Source organism: Delphinapterus leucas, chromosome 6 (genome assembly GCF_059928025.1).
Source record: "Delphinapterus leucas isolate spDelLeu-1000000601 "Yukka" chromosome 6, BTC_Dleu_Yukka2, whole genome shotgun sequence".
NCBI classification, from domain to species: Eukaryota; Metazoa; Chordata; class Mammalia; order Artiodactyla; family Monodontidae; genus Delphinapterus; species Delphinapterus leucas.
Window position 1 is genome coordinate 13,497,916 of NC_143134.1, and position 13,699 is coordinate 13,511,614.

Consider the following 13,699-nt stretch of genomic DNA (forward strand, 5'->3'; position numbering starts at 1 on the left):
GTGGCTTCTGTTGTTGCGGAGCACGGGCTCTAGGCGCGCGGGCTTCAGTAGTTGTGGCTCGCAGGCTCAGTAGTTGTGGCCCGCGGGCTCAGTAGTTGCGGCACACGGGCTTCAGTAGTTGTGGCTCACAGGCTCTGGAGCGCAGGCTCAGTAGTCATGGCATGCGGGCTCAGTAGTTGTGGCGCACAGGCTTCGTTGCTCCCCGGCATGTGGGATCTTCCCGGGCCAGGGCTCGAACCCGTGTCCCCTGTATTGGCAGGCGGACTCTCAACCATTGCGCCACCAGGGACACCCTGCACTCAGGACTTCTGACGGGAAGATATGTGCAGGGGGTGAGGAAAGGGAGACACCCCTCCCAGAATACCTGTACACACAGCGTCTGTTTCCTTGGGACGCTTCTGGAACGTGGCCAACTTAGGTACTGGGTGTGGTTTAAAAGCCCCAGCTGACTCGGTTACAGTCACTAGAGCTTTTTTTTTTTTTTTTTTTTTTTTTTTAATAGTTTGGAACTCAGCTAAACTTTCACTGAGCAGGAAATACCTAATGGGGGCTGTTGAGTGCAAATCCCAGCCCTGTTCCTCTGGCATTTGGAGCACGAAGCCAGCCTCGGGGTGGGTGATGCCTAACAGCACTGCCACCATGTGGCTGTGTGACCGACAAAACATCATATTCCTCGTACACCAGATAACTGGGAAAACCACACTGTACAACAGGACCTGTTAAGTGCCTCCTTTAGTCACAGGTCCTAGAACCTCATTGCTCTGACCTGTGACAGTGTGCTTTGGGACTTCCCTGGCGGTCCAGTGGTTAAGACTCCGTGGTTCCAACTGCAAGGGCCATGGGTTCGATCCCTGGTGGGGGAACTAAGATCCAACATGCTGCACAGCGCAGCCAAAAAAATAGGGAAAAAGAAAGAAAACAGCACTATGCTTTATTAAGGGGTCTTTGATAGAGTCGTGTTTATAAGGGGAGAAGTAAAAAAAATGCATCCACCCCTTTGTTTTGGAACGGTTAGGCAAGGAAATAGTCTCTTCTTGGTTCCCCCTGGGAAAGGTACCTTCTAATGGGGGCCCTGATTCATGGCCTGCTTCTGTTTCATATTTCAGACCATTTGATTGTTGCCTCAGCTATTTTGAAAACATGAAAATTGGTGTCATAAACTCTGTTGTGGTTGCCTTCATGTACTCACTGTATATCCCCCTCCCTTTTGTGTAGGAAGACAGAGCTGTTAATAACCCCATGCCTGACCGAGGGGGCAATGGACTAGCTCCTGGGGATGACAGATTCAAACCCGTGGTGCCCTGGCCTCATGTTGAAGGAGTAGAAGTGGACTTAGAGTCTATTAGAAGAAAAAACAAGGCCAAACATGAACAAGAGCGCCATGCTGGAGGAGATAACCAGAAAGACATAATGCAGAGGCAGTATCTCACATTTAAGCCTCAGACTTTCACGTACCGTGATCCTGTGCTCCGCCCAGGGGTCCTCGGTAACTTTGAACCCAAAGAGCCCGAGCCTCACGGAGTGGTTGGTGGCCCTGGAGAGAAAGCCAAGCCGTTGGTTTTGGGACCAGAATTCAAACATGCAGTTCAAGCCAGCATTAAAGAGTTTGGATTTAACATGGTGGCGAGTGACATGATCTCCCTGGACCGCAGCGTCAGTGACTTACGACAAGAAGAGTAAGCACAACCCCTCCCCTTTCTGACCTGGGCGCGCGTTTCCATAGATACCTAGACTTACTTAGATGGTTAGAGTGCAAAACACATTTTGTGCCTTCACTGAAAGGGAATAAGGGGGTCTTTGGTCCACGAAGTGGCCAGAAGGGGGAGATCTCCCCATTTGTGTTATTTTACTGAGGGTGTGGCGTATAAAATTCTGGGGTCTCCTCTACCACTGCTGCTCAAAGTGTTGTCCCCGGACAGGCACCGGTCTGAACTTTCTGTTCCCAGTCCACAGAGAGAAAACGAGCTTGTACCAGGCTGTGAAGTAACTCTTGATAGGAGGTGCTTTAAGTTCACCTGACAATGTGTGAATAACAGAGCTGTCTCTCTTGGTGCGTTGTTTCTCCTGCTGGACAAAGCTCCTTGTCTTGCTGTGGGACGGTAAACAGGAATGCTGCTCGGGATGCCTCTGGAACTAACTGGTTGTTTGCCTTCTTCCGTTCTTACCCTCAGCACTGAAACTGGGAACGGAAGCTCCCGAGTATGTACTGTATAAAAGGTGCCTTCAGACAGATGAAACCGTAGCCCTCACGTTCAAGTGCTTTTCATGTAGTGTGATTTAAAACAAAGGGTTTCCAACTCTTGACTTTTGATAATGGTGATTACTGAATGAACTCAAAGCTTTTTCTCCTTCAGTTTATTCACTAACTGATTCTACTCAGAGGGTCTAAGCAGCTTCCATTAGCTTCCATGGTGTGGATGCAAGTTTAATTCACTGCTACTACAAAACTTTCCAGATGTATTCCCTGTGATGCGTGGTTAACACAGTCCTCGTTTTAAGAAGTGAACACAGCAGGCGCACGCACACACACACGGTCCCCACAGCAGCATCCTTTATGACCCTGCAGTCAAATTCTGGACCTACCAGAGGGCTACTCCAGAGACTTTGGACCTTCCTATATTGATATGATAGGAGTGAGAGGGGGGTGCATGAAATATGCAGAGAAGAAAGAAAGAGAAGCAGTAGAGAACCAGGGTGGTGAAGGACGTAACCTCTAGAACAGAGAAGAATTGGAGCATGTCGGGGGACTGTGAAGGGAGAGTGTGGGAGCAGTTATTCCTGATCAATGCGGAGATTTGCCTGGTCGCAGATTTGCCGTATTTAGAAAGAAAAAAAAAAATAGATGCTCAGTCAAATTTACTTTCAGTTAAACAATGGAAAATGTTTAGTATAAGTATGTCCCAAATAGTGTTTGGAATACACTTATACATTAAAAATACTTGTGGTTTATCTGAAATCCAAATTCAACTGTGCATCCTGTATTTTATCTGGCAGCCCCCCTAGGCAGGGGCTGAGGTTGTTGTTATAGAGCGAGAATTGCCGTGCATGGACACTTCAGGACCCCAGACGGGATCTGCGGTCCTCCCTGGAGTGCATCCCAGTTACCCGAGACAGTCTCAGACCGTGCGTCTGTCATGGGGGGCGGGGGGGTTCTCGGAGGACCTCTCGATGGCCTTCTCCTCACCATGATGGGGAAGGAAAGGAAGGGGAGAGTCTAACACTGATTTCCTGCTACAGGCCAGGACTTCCTGCAAGTGATCTTATTTGATTCTCACAAGCAAACTGTGAGAGAGTTGCCACGTGTGAATGTGAAGTCTGAGACTTAGCGCCGTGACTTCTCTGTATCTGCCCAGCGAAATGGCAGAGCTGTGGTCCTACCCCAGGTGGCCCGGTTAGAAAGGCCTTCTCCCTGCTCTGCCCCATCCCTTCCTGGACAGCGTGGACCAGGGCAGGGTGGCCATCCCAGGGTGAGCTCGGTGTGGAAACGGAGATTTTAGCACATGAATTACTTATAAAAGATACACATGTAAAACACCAGTTTGAAAATCAGTTTAAAATCTAGCTCACTCTTCGGTATAAGAAATGTGCTAAGATGTAGAATATCAATAGAAAACCAACAAGGACCTACTGTAGAGCACAGGGGACTATACTCAGTATCTTGAAATAACCTATAATGGAAGAGAATCTGAAAAAGACTAGATATATTCATATGTGTATATATATATATATGTACATATGTGAGTGAATCACTGTGCTGTACACCTGAAACATTGTAAATCAACTATAATTTAAAAAAAGGAAGAAAGAAACATGCCAAGAAGATCAAAGGCATACATGCATACACGGCAGGGCAGCGCCCAGGACTAGCGTGGTCCTCGGTGGCTCCCCCTCCTGCGCCCCTCACATCCCTTCTGTCCCCCAGGCCTCTTCTTCCTGCCATCACGCTCCGTCTCCAGTCCACCCTTCCACCTCCCCTGTCACCAGCCACGGCCACGCCACTGTCATCTCTCCTAGAACCCCGCCAGCGCCTCCTGCCTGTTGACACCTAGCCCGGGTAACATCATTCTTTGCCTTCCCAGAGCACCTAGAATAAAATGTTCCGGGCCTGCCCACCTCGCTCTGGCCGCTCGTCTTCTCCCGCGGGGGGGCGTTTGCACGCCCCCCCCCCCCCAGCTCCCTCACCTCTGTGGGGTTTTTCCTTCCTCTGTGGCCCCTTCCCAACCCTCAGGCTCCGTCAGACTCTCTGGCCTGCTTTATTTTCCATTACTCCTCTCTGGCCGTTTCATTCCTAGTATCTCTCAAATTTTACGATTAGACATTGGTTAATTTAGCTATTGACTGTCTTTCTTACTAGATGATAAGGTCCCGAGAGCAAGGAATTTGTCTGTTTTCTTCACCAGCTACTTCCAGTAAGTGACACCCAGGAGCTTGGCCGTGTCCAGTGGTGAACATCTGTTGAGAGAGTGAATGAATGAGTGAGTGAATGAAGGAGTGAATGAATGAAGGAGTCCGCTGGAATCAGACCTTGGCTCCATTACCAGACACGAGATCTCAGACCAGCTCCTTACCCTCCCTATCAGTTACCTGATCCATCACGTGGGTCTACCAATGCCTACCCCCTGGATTGGCATTGGGATTAAAGGACATAATAGACTAAAAGTCGTACCACACGCCTGGGGGTTAGAAACTTAAGTATTAGTGGCTGTTTCTTTTTTAATTGCTGTGGCAACTTTCTTCAGGTCACAGTTTGTCTAACCTTGAATGTTTCTGTAACTATGCAGCTTTGAGGTCCTCTGTTGCTTTTTGGAAAATGTGGATTCCCCCCACACCGTCGTGTCTGCATCATCTTGCATCTCCTCGCACCTCCCTTGATGGCAAAGCCTTTGTCCCCTTTGATGATTTCAGACATGCCAGGCGCCTCTGAAGCTCCCATCTCTCTGGGTCTTGCTCTCCTACAGTCGTCTTTCTTCCTGCCTTTCGCTGTCTTTCCTAACTGCGTTCCCCCCCAACCCGTCACCTTTCTTTTCTTCTTTCCTCTAATCTTCCTTCCTTCCTCCTGCCATGCCTTTCCATAGGCTGATCATTTCTTTGTTTCTTGTTTTCTCTGGCATAACTGGAGCAGCGCTTAGAAATAAGATTATTGCATGTTCCTGCAAGGATCGTGTCCCCAGTCAGATAAAAGGACCGAGGCTATCTTAGCAAATGATCCTAAACCCCTTTCTAAAATTCTATGTTAGTGAGAAAACTTTTGTTTATACTCAAAATATGCAAACATACTCCCAGAAGATTTTTTAACTGAATCCAGATTATTTTTTAAATTTGATTTTTTCTCACCTTTTTTTAAAAAATGGGATAGGCTTCTTTCCTGTTTGAACACTGTAAAATTCAGTGTAGACTCGTAAATAATTTCTAAGTTGAGTTATTCATCATTTAGAACGTGGTCAATCTTAAGAGTTTTCGCCAAAATAAAAAGGTCAACAGCAAATAAAGCACTGCTAATTTTCACGTAGTACCTGATGTGCATATTAGCACTTTTCTGCTCTACCGGCAAAGTGAAAGCATCCCACGGGCCCACCTCACACACACACCCTCCCTCACACTTGGTCCCCCCGGAGAGCGTACTGCACAGGGCTTGAATCTCCGCAGCTATGGGATCTAGGCCTGATTAGCCTGCTCTCTTGCCTCTGTCACGCATAATGAGCCACCTGCCACGCTTGGGAACCCAGCTTCGAGCTGTTTGTCCAGTTACAACATCTGCCCCTGGTTCACTCGCTCGTTCTTGTGGCCATTCCCTCTGGCTTTTCGGATGAAAAGCAGGACAGAACTGCCCAGCTGCCAGTGTGACTCAGGCTCACGTCTGTTGCAGCTTTGAATCACATCCCCTGGCTGAGTCATTTACTGGCTGTTGATCGCTCATTAGGAGGGTGAGTAACAGTGTTTGGAGGGAACGGGAGGCCTCCTTCTTTTCTAAAGGCTTGAGCCAAGAATGACCTCACCTGCCTTCACGCTTGTTTTCTATAAAAAAACATACATGATTTTCTGCACAGTTCAGCAGAGATGGAGTCTCTCCAATAAACGAGGCACTGTGCTAGCCCGTCAGGGATGCAGCAATAAGAAAGTACAGTCCCTGCCTTCAAGGGGCTCGCCATCTACCCCTGGGGAGAAGGGAAAGGTTACCGCGACGTAAAGAGCCTGAGGGAAGGAGAGGGGGGCCGCGCTGAGTTACAGGGAAGTCAGGAAAGGATTTACGGGGCGAGCACTAGGGACGGGCCCGTCGATGAGGAGGTTTCCCAGGAGGAGGTTACAGGTATAGAGGGCAGGACGGTAGGCGTGGACCGGGAGGAAGTCCGGTGCCGTGGCTTACGTGGATGGGGCAGTGAGTGCAGAGACATAGAGACACAGCTGGTAGGACAGAGAGGGTGGCGTTTGCAAGCCCCCAGTGCCGCTCTTCATAGTCTGCACTGAATGCGGTGCAGGGAAGACCCACTGAAGGGGTACCGAGAGAACTTGAGGAGTGTCAGGCTGCTGGGGTGTCCGGAGCGGGTGGGGGCCTGACCTGGTAGAGGGTCCGTAGTATCACAGTAGGAACCTGAGTGAAGGCCCCAGAACCAGACTAAGGAGACTCAGGGGGAGAACAAGAGTTAGAACAGGAGGTGCTGGCAGCTGACGGAGGGGAAGGAGGAATCAGACATCGGTACAAGGCTTTGAAGCTCAGAAACGGGGAGCAGGCCACCACTGACCAAGGAGGGGGCAGGATCAGAACAAGCTGCTCTGCCCAGAGCACCTGTACCCCAGACCTGAGCCTCGGGCGAGCGCCCCTCCCCCGTGCTGAGCCCCGCAGGGGGCTGAGCCCATTTGTGGGAAGTGCTGTTTGCGGTTACGTTAGGTTTTCTTCTAATAAAGCGTAGGATTTTATTTCCTTTACTGTGAACTAACGGCGGATGCAAATGTGTGGAAATTATTCTTGCCCTTTCTCTGCCCAAGAAGGCAGACAAGCAGGGGTATATAATCCAAGCTATTTTGTTTCAAACAAATGAATTAATAAGTATCTTGACTTGTTGAACAAATTCATCTGCTTCTACTGTTTAACCTTTCCTCCTGCCTACACTCCTGTTGCATTTCTATTTTGTAGAAAGCTATCTCAGTTGCATTGACAGAGCGAAATAATAGATGTTGAAGTGCTTCAAAAACTCTAAGAGCCATGCAAATGTTAATAACTTTGTTAAGCTTGTCTGTGAGAAACTGAGGTGGTTTTTTAAAGATACTATACACTGACATTCCTGCCTTATACACTAGGTAATTCTCTTCTTACCTGATACCAGAATACTGACATTTAATTTTATTTAAGGTAGTTATGGTCGTGAGCTTTTTTCATTCTCCATCTGTGTTAAGGGCTCTCTTTGATACCTTTGTGTAGAATATAGTAATATAATTTATCAAATAGTTGGTATTTTCAAAATAGGCTATAGGGTTCTTTTCTAATTTCAGTTCCTGTACATTGTGACCCATGGGTTTCAATTAACACTGACTAAATGTAAGGAGCCGCTCATAAGAGGTTAAAACAAATTATTAGAATTGTCTATACATCATGGACACGTGTGTATGTGAATCACGTATGTGCACATGAACTTCAGTGCTGCGTCCTAGTTTCTGTTAGCACAATGAGCACTGGTTCTGTACGACGCCATCCAAACGACACGGGTCACGACCATTGACATGCACTCCTTTCCTCTCTTGGATTACCCAAGGCACGTCTCATTTTTCAGACTGCAGTTTGGCAGCAGTAGAGCTAATCTGCAGGAAGCACATTTGAAATTGGTTTCAGGTGACCCACAGTGGACATGGCTGCTGCTTTTACATCCAAAAAGTGTTGCTTTCTAACTGGCCTGAAAGTCTTTACTCTCGGGAGCTTGTGAGTTCTCGGGAACTCTTGTGAGTTCAGAGGTTTTCCAAATGAACTTTAAGCATAAATTGTGTTCTGATACTTAGTTTCTTTTCTTCTTTCTCTTCTAAACATACACGTCTGAAAACACACACACCACACCACACCCACACACCCACACCCACACACACACACACACACACACACACACACACACACACTGCACTTTGGGATTTTCTCAATGATGGGGGCACAGCCGATTTTTGTTCAAGGTCCTGGCTGACCACAGGAGACGTATTTAGCCAAATGGGAGTTACTGGAGCTATTGGGGTAACTTAGGTCACCCCAGTTCGCACAGCAGTTTAGAGGGGTGCCTCCAGAAACTGGACATGGAGGTCATCTGCTGCTCGGGGCCACCGTTAGCAGGGTACCAGCAGCCTCGAACCCCCCTCCTCAGCAGCCTGCAGGGGTGGCTCCCGTCCCCAGGGGGGACGTTTCTGTACTGCCGAGACCCCGTGTGGTCACTGAGGTCCCTCCCACGAACATAGCTTCATCTCCCCACACACCCCACCCACCACGTTACAAAAGGACAGGGTTTGCCTGGTAAAAGTATAACCCCGGGTGCTTGACTTGTTTTCGCACAGCTCTCCACCCCCAACCGGGAGTTTACAGTAAGTCCCTGGAGGCTAGCTGTGTGCGTGGAGGCACCGCGAGGTACCTCGTTACATCCCACCCCAGTGACAGTGTCAGGGAGACCTTGACTCTTTCTTTCTCTCCAGGGTGAGTTTCCCACCCATCCAGAGCTCTGACATGGAGATGAAGGGGGTGGTTTGGTACCCTTTCCTACTAGAGATCTGAGATTTGGAGCTGACGGTCATTTCAGAGTGTTTGGTCATTATCCTCTGCTGAAAAGTCATCAGTTGCTCAGCAGGGAGCGTCTGAACTGCCACAGTGCCCGGTGGACGTCAGGCATGGGCCCTTCCACCCGGAGGCTGGCACGACCCCTGGTGCTTCGGCCACCAGACCGTCAGATTCAGCCTGGTCCCTCGCTGTGTCCCCTGTGCGTAAGGCCCTCGGGTGTTTGGTAAACAGGGAAGTGGTCCTGGGGGTCCTCCATTTCCTCCTGCATGGTGATGTTTGGAGGTGGGCCGGCAAGGTGTCCCACAGTTAAAGTGACCGCCAGGACAGTGTATTTATGAAGATCCGGAGAAGAAAGTCTTTCTCTCTAGCGCCAGGAACGGGGTGAGGGCCTCAGGACACCGGCGCTGCACTGTGCTGGGCGACGTGGACCCTAGGGGTCCCCGAGAAGCCAAGCAGAACATGATGGAGGAGAAAGGCTGCCCTGGACCACCTTTTAGTTCTGGTATCGCTGCCCTGCGCTAGAAGATAATATCTCCCAGGACCTGCACAAGGAGAAGATGAGCCCCCGGGCTTCAAGGCTGCGTGGATGCAAGGGATGGGCTGTGATGAAACTGCACGTTGGTAGCGATTTTAACTGATTGACTTTGGTTTCTTTAGGGCCCTGGTTCCCATGCACCCTGGGTTTCCAGTGGTCTGGTCCTAGCCCTGTTGTTCCTTTAAGTCCTCTTTCTTCCTTCCTTCCTCCCTTCCTTCCTTCCTCCCTCCCTTCCTTCCTTCCTCCCTTCCTTCCTTTCTTGTTTTCTTCTTTTTTCTTTCTCTTTCTTTCTGCATGATTTTACAAAACAGAAGGCCTTCCAGGGGAAAAAACGTGTATGGCATTGGAGCAGGAGTGCCCCTATTGCAGTGAGTCAAAGCCAAACACCCAGCGAGGTGCTGCCCACACTTAAGAGGCATCATCTACCTGAAGCTGGCTATTTTTAGGCCACGCATAAACCAACCGTTTGTTCTGGAAGCACAGTACCAGCAACCACCAGCTGGGCCCGGGGCGAGTACGTAGGCATTTTTACTGATCAGGCTCCAGGAGAGAAGGCCAGCCATGCGAGTGGGTGTAGGTGAGGTGGGACCAGTCAGGCAGGGGCTGTCCAGAGAGCAAGAGAACAGCCGTCGTGGGGGCCTGCCGTGCAGGGGGTCAGTTCTGACAGCTCCCCCTCTGGGCGGGGAAGATTCCTGGGGAGAGCTGTGAGGCGGGTCAGCAGCACTGTTTCCTCTCAAGCAGGGCCTGGGGGAGGAGCAACAGGAATAACTTGTATGACTCCCTGGGTACACTTGTCAGTAAGTCCATCACCTTTGCTCACTTGAGGCCAAATATGTTAAAAATGCACTTAGTATCTATCACAAATAGAATTGCTCTTTTGTCATCCTTGCAACATATAAGAGGAACAAGTTATTACATGAGTTAAAATGATATAAAAACACAGTTCACATTCAGTAATATCTTTTAGTTCATCACTGGGAAATGGCCACGGTTTTGCGTTCCTCTTCATGGAATCCCAGGGGAGCGTCCACTGTCCCAAACGTAGCCAATGTGGAGGAGACTTATTTTTTAATAACCCAGTAACTCACTGTAGAATGAGCACTGCCGTTTCAATCAGAAGCAACACACCCGCACCTACTGCAGAAAGGCAAGTCCCAGCGAGCAAACCAGAGCCGGGAAAAAGGGCTCCGGAGACAGATCTGAGCACCTGAGCTCCAGGTTCCTAAGACCGTGGGGATGCGCCACGGTCCCCGCAGACGCAGGAGGTGGGGGGGGGGGTCTCCCGCGAAAGACGGGACCGCCCCGCGCTTGCGTCGCGTCTCGCGAGGCAGGCGCTCCCCCCAGCGGCGGACGCGCTCGGTGCAGGCCTGCTGGGGCTTCTCCTGGGAGAGCGGGGAGCCGCAGGACGGGGCTCCGGGAAGCCTGCAAACTCCTTCCTGCCGGCTGTCCTTCCGGGCCGTGTGAACGCCGGCCGAGTGGGGAAGTAGCATCGGGTGCTCTTATTCAAGGCACACCGCGAAGGGTCTGTCCTGAGCAGAGGATGAAGCCACCTCGGTTGGGGTCTGGCTGCCTGTGGCACCGTGGCGCAGCCTCGGCTGGGGCCGAGCGCGGGCTGGGACGGTGCCGTGACCGCAGGACTCCAGGCTCCAGCCCCGAGGCGCTCATTTACACTTGTTCAAGCGGTGGGGATGTTTCTCGGTCGCCTTACCTGAGGTCCAAGCCTGTCTTTTACTCCCAGATGACGAGCTGTCGTCGCGATGCCGCTTCTTCGTTCCGTACTTCTCCGTTGCAGCGGCTGGTGGAGAAAGGGGTGCTCAGTTAGTGCCTGTGGGGGTCAACAGCACCCTTGTCCACTTGTGGAGCGCTTGCTGTAGGTCTAGCAGTGAGCTCCGTTCTCTGACACGCTGTCTCCCATCCTCATAACTGTGCGGAAACAGCGTTATTATTATTTTTTTTTCTCTGTATTTGTAGAGGATGGAACTGAGTCTCAGAAGCAGATAACTTGAAGGTCACATTAACTAGAAGATTGGGGTGGCGGGATCCCAGTTCGAGCTTCCACACCGCCTTGCCTTGTTAGTGACGCTAAACCAGTGGCCCGGGGCGGCAGGGTCGGGGGTGGAGGTGGGTATTACAGTATATACATCACATTAACTGTTTGAAAGAGGAGAACAGGAAGTTAGAAAAAGGTAAAAGGCAGAGGCCTTGTATGTCATTACTGCAGGATCCTTTCCTGCTTCTAAGCCGGGTTTTCTCCGTCTCGGCAGTACTGACGGTCTCTGTCAGGCGGACTGTCCTGTGCCTTGTAGGATGTTCAGCCTCATCTCTGGACTGTGCCCACCCAACCGATGCCTGTGGCACACACCGCCCCTTCCTGTCTTTAACTGTGACAGCCCAGAGTGTCTCCAGACTGTGCCACATGGCCCTGTAGGGCAGAATTCCCCCTGGTTAATAATCCCCACTGCTCTAAGGGGCCAGTCAAGGTAACGTTGACCAGAGGTGCCAAGCAGGGGTGGAGGGTGTGTAACACAGTGGAAAGAACAGAGGTGGGACTTAGAACATTGTGGGGACAGCAGGCACAGATCGGTTGAACCGCCAGATAAATGAAGGTAAAACGAAGTTAGGTATTAGCAGTGAGGGTTTTGTGATGGGTCTCAGGCTACATCATGGCAGAACATCTGAACATTATCAGTGGTGTTTCAGTAATCATTCCTGGATACATGGGTCTCTTTCTCTCTCTCTCTCTCTCTCTCTCTCTCTCTCTCTCTCAAAATGACAAACACTGGGGGTGGAATGGAGATAGCCGCCCGTCATCCCACTGTAAAAAGGCCCTATCCTGCCCTTTACCTCGTCCACCTTTCAGTCAGTGGGGGCCACTGATGACACTTTCAGAATTTGGTGCATATTTCTCTGAGCTTTATTTTAGGTTATTCAACCCATTCCCTTGAATTATCCCTTATTTCCATTCCCTTTCCTTCTAATCGGGAGAATTACTAATACTTGCAAGTGAAATTATTCTAAGTAACAAGAAAAATATTGATAATGCTTATATTCTTGACCTCTGAAGATAATTTTGTACCGTACTTATCTGGGTCATTGTAGGAATTGATATTTTAGTTACATATCAGCAAGTATCGGAACGAATTATGTGAAAGTAGAACATGTAACAGTCCACCTGTTTTAACAGCTTGGCCTGTCCATAGCCTATAGACCAGCAATTCTTCACCTTCTTGGTCAGGCCCCCTTTACCTGCTTAAAAATTATCGATAGCCCCAAATTATTAAGGTTTTTTTATATGGGCTATCTCTATCACCATTTACCATACTGAAATTAAAACAGAAGTTTTAAATTCAAATAATAATAAGAAGAAAAAACTATTATATGTTAACATTTTATGAAAAATAACTAAATTTTCCCCCAAAAAATTCTGATAAGAGTAGAATTGCCCTGGATTTTTTCCAGTGCCTTGAATGTCTGGTTTGTAGAAGATTGCTGAATTCTGCGTTTCAGTCTGTGCCCATACGCTGTCTTGGATGAAGAAAATCTGGCCTTGCACAGACTTGTTATTGGAAAAAGGAGTGCTTTCAATCTAATCTCCTTTTCAGATAGTTGTAGATATCCTTCATTGATACTACACCAAAACACAAGTGGTAGTTTTTTTAAAGTAATTGCCACGTAGACTCTGAATCCCTCCGAAGACCCTTCCCTACCCTGTTGTTAGTCGGTCTCGCCCTTAGACGGGCCTTCTGCTCTTACGTGACGTTGTAGCATCATGTGTTGGCCATCTGGAAAATACTGGTTTCCTGAGCGATGCAGATCTTCCAGATACTGACAGTTTCATTGTACTGTAAGCACAACAAAGCCCCACGTGTCAATGTCATCATCCATCTCATCAGAAAAGTCTTCAACTCCTGGGATGCTGTCATAATTCCAGGAGTCTAAGTTTTGCTTGAATGTTCAAGTTTTATCACCGGCAACGAATGATGTCAGTTGTTTTCCTTGAAGTGACAGGCTCCCTTCATCTGTGTTTGAGGAAATGCCAAATCCCCAAGCCTGACTGGCCTCGGTTTGTCTGTAGGTCCCTTCAAGTGCAGCGGCGTTCTGTGAGGGACTCGGCGGGTTCGGGAGCTTGGGCGCATGGTGTTCATCCTCGAGATGACCGCCGTCCTCGGTGGGAACAGAAACCCTTCCTGCACGCCTCCCACCTGTCTGACAGGATGCTGAAGCATGTGCTCAGGGCTGAGACTGAGTAAAAATTATAAACCCTCCCCAAGGAAGACTCACTCCTCCTGTGTAAGCAGCATTGGCTTTATGCTGGCTGTGGCAGGGTGAGGGGCATCACCATCACAGGAACCTGCTGGTGCCATTACCTTGCTTTGCCCTAAGGCACCAGCGATTTTACCCACCTTTGCTTTTGTGGCATC

At 49.4% G+C, this 13,699-nt stretch overlaps 1 protein-coding gene across 9 annotated transcripts in view; it reads left to right on the forward strand.

The window, feature by feature from the left end:
- GALNT7 (polypeptide N-acetylgalactosaminyltransferase 7) overlaps positions 1-13,699 on the forward strand; it is a 115,899-nt gene that overhangs the window by 54,990 nt on the left and 47,210 nt on the right. For all 9 annotated transcript variants that reach the window (XR_016393462.1, XR_016393463.1, XR_016393464.1 and 6 more), the window contains one exon: positions 1,216-1,676. Coding sequence is in view for 6 of the 9 variants with exons in the window: in XM_022594881.3 (XP_022450589.1) it covers positions 1,216-1,676 (461 nt within the window). In the remaining 3 variants the exon portion in view is untranslated. The remainder of the gene's footprint in view (positions 1-1,215; positions 1,677-13,699) is intronic.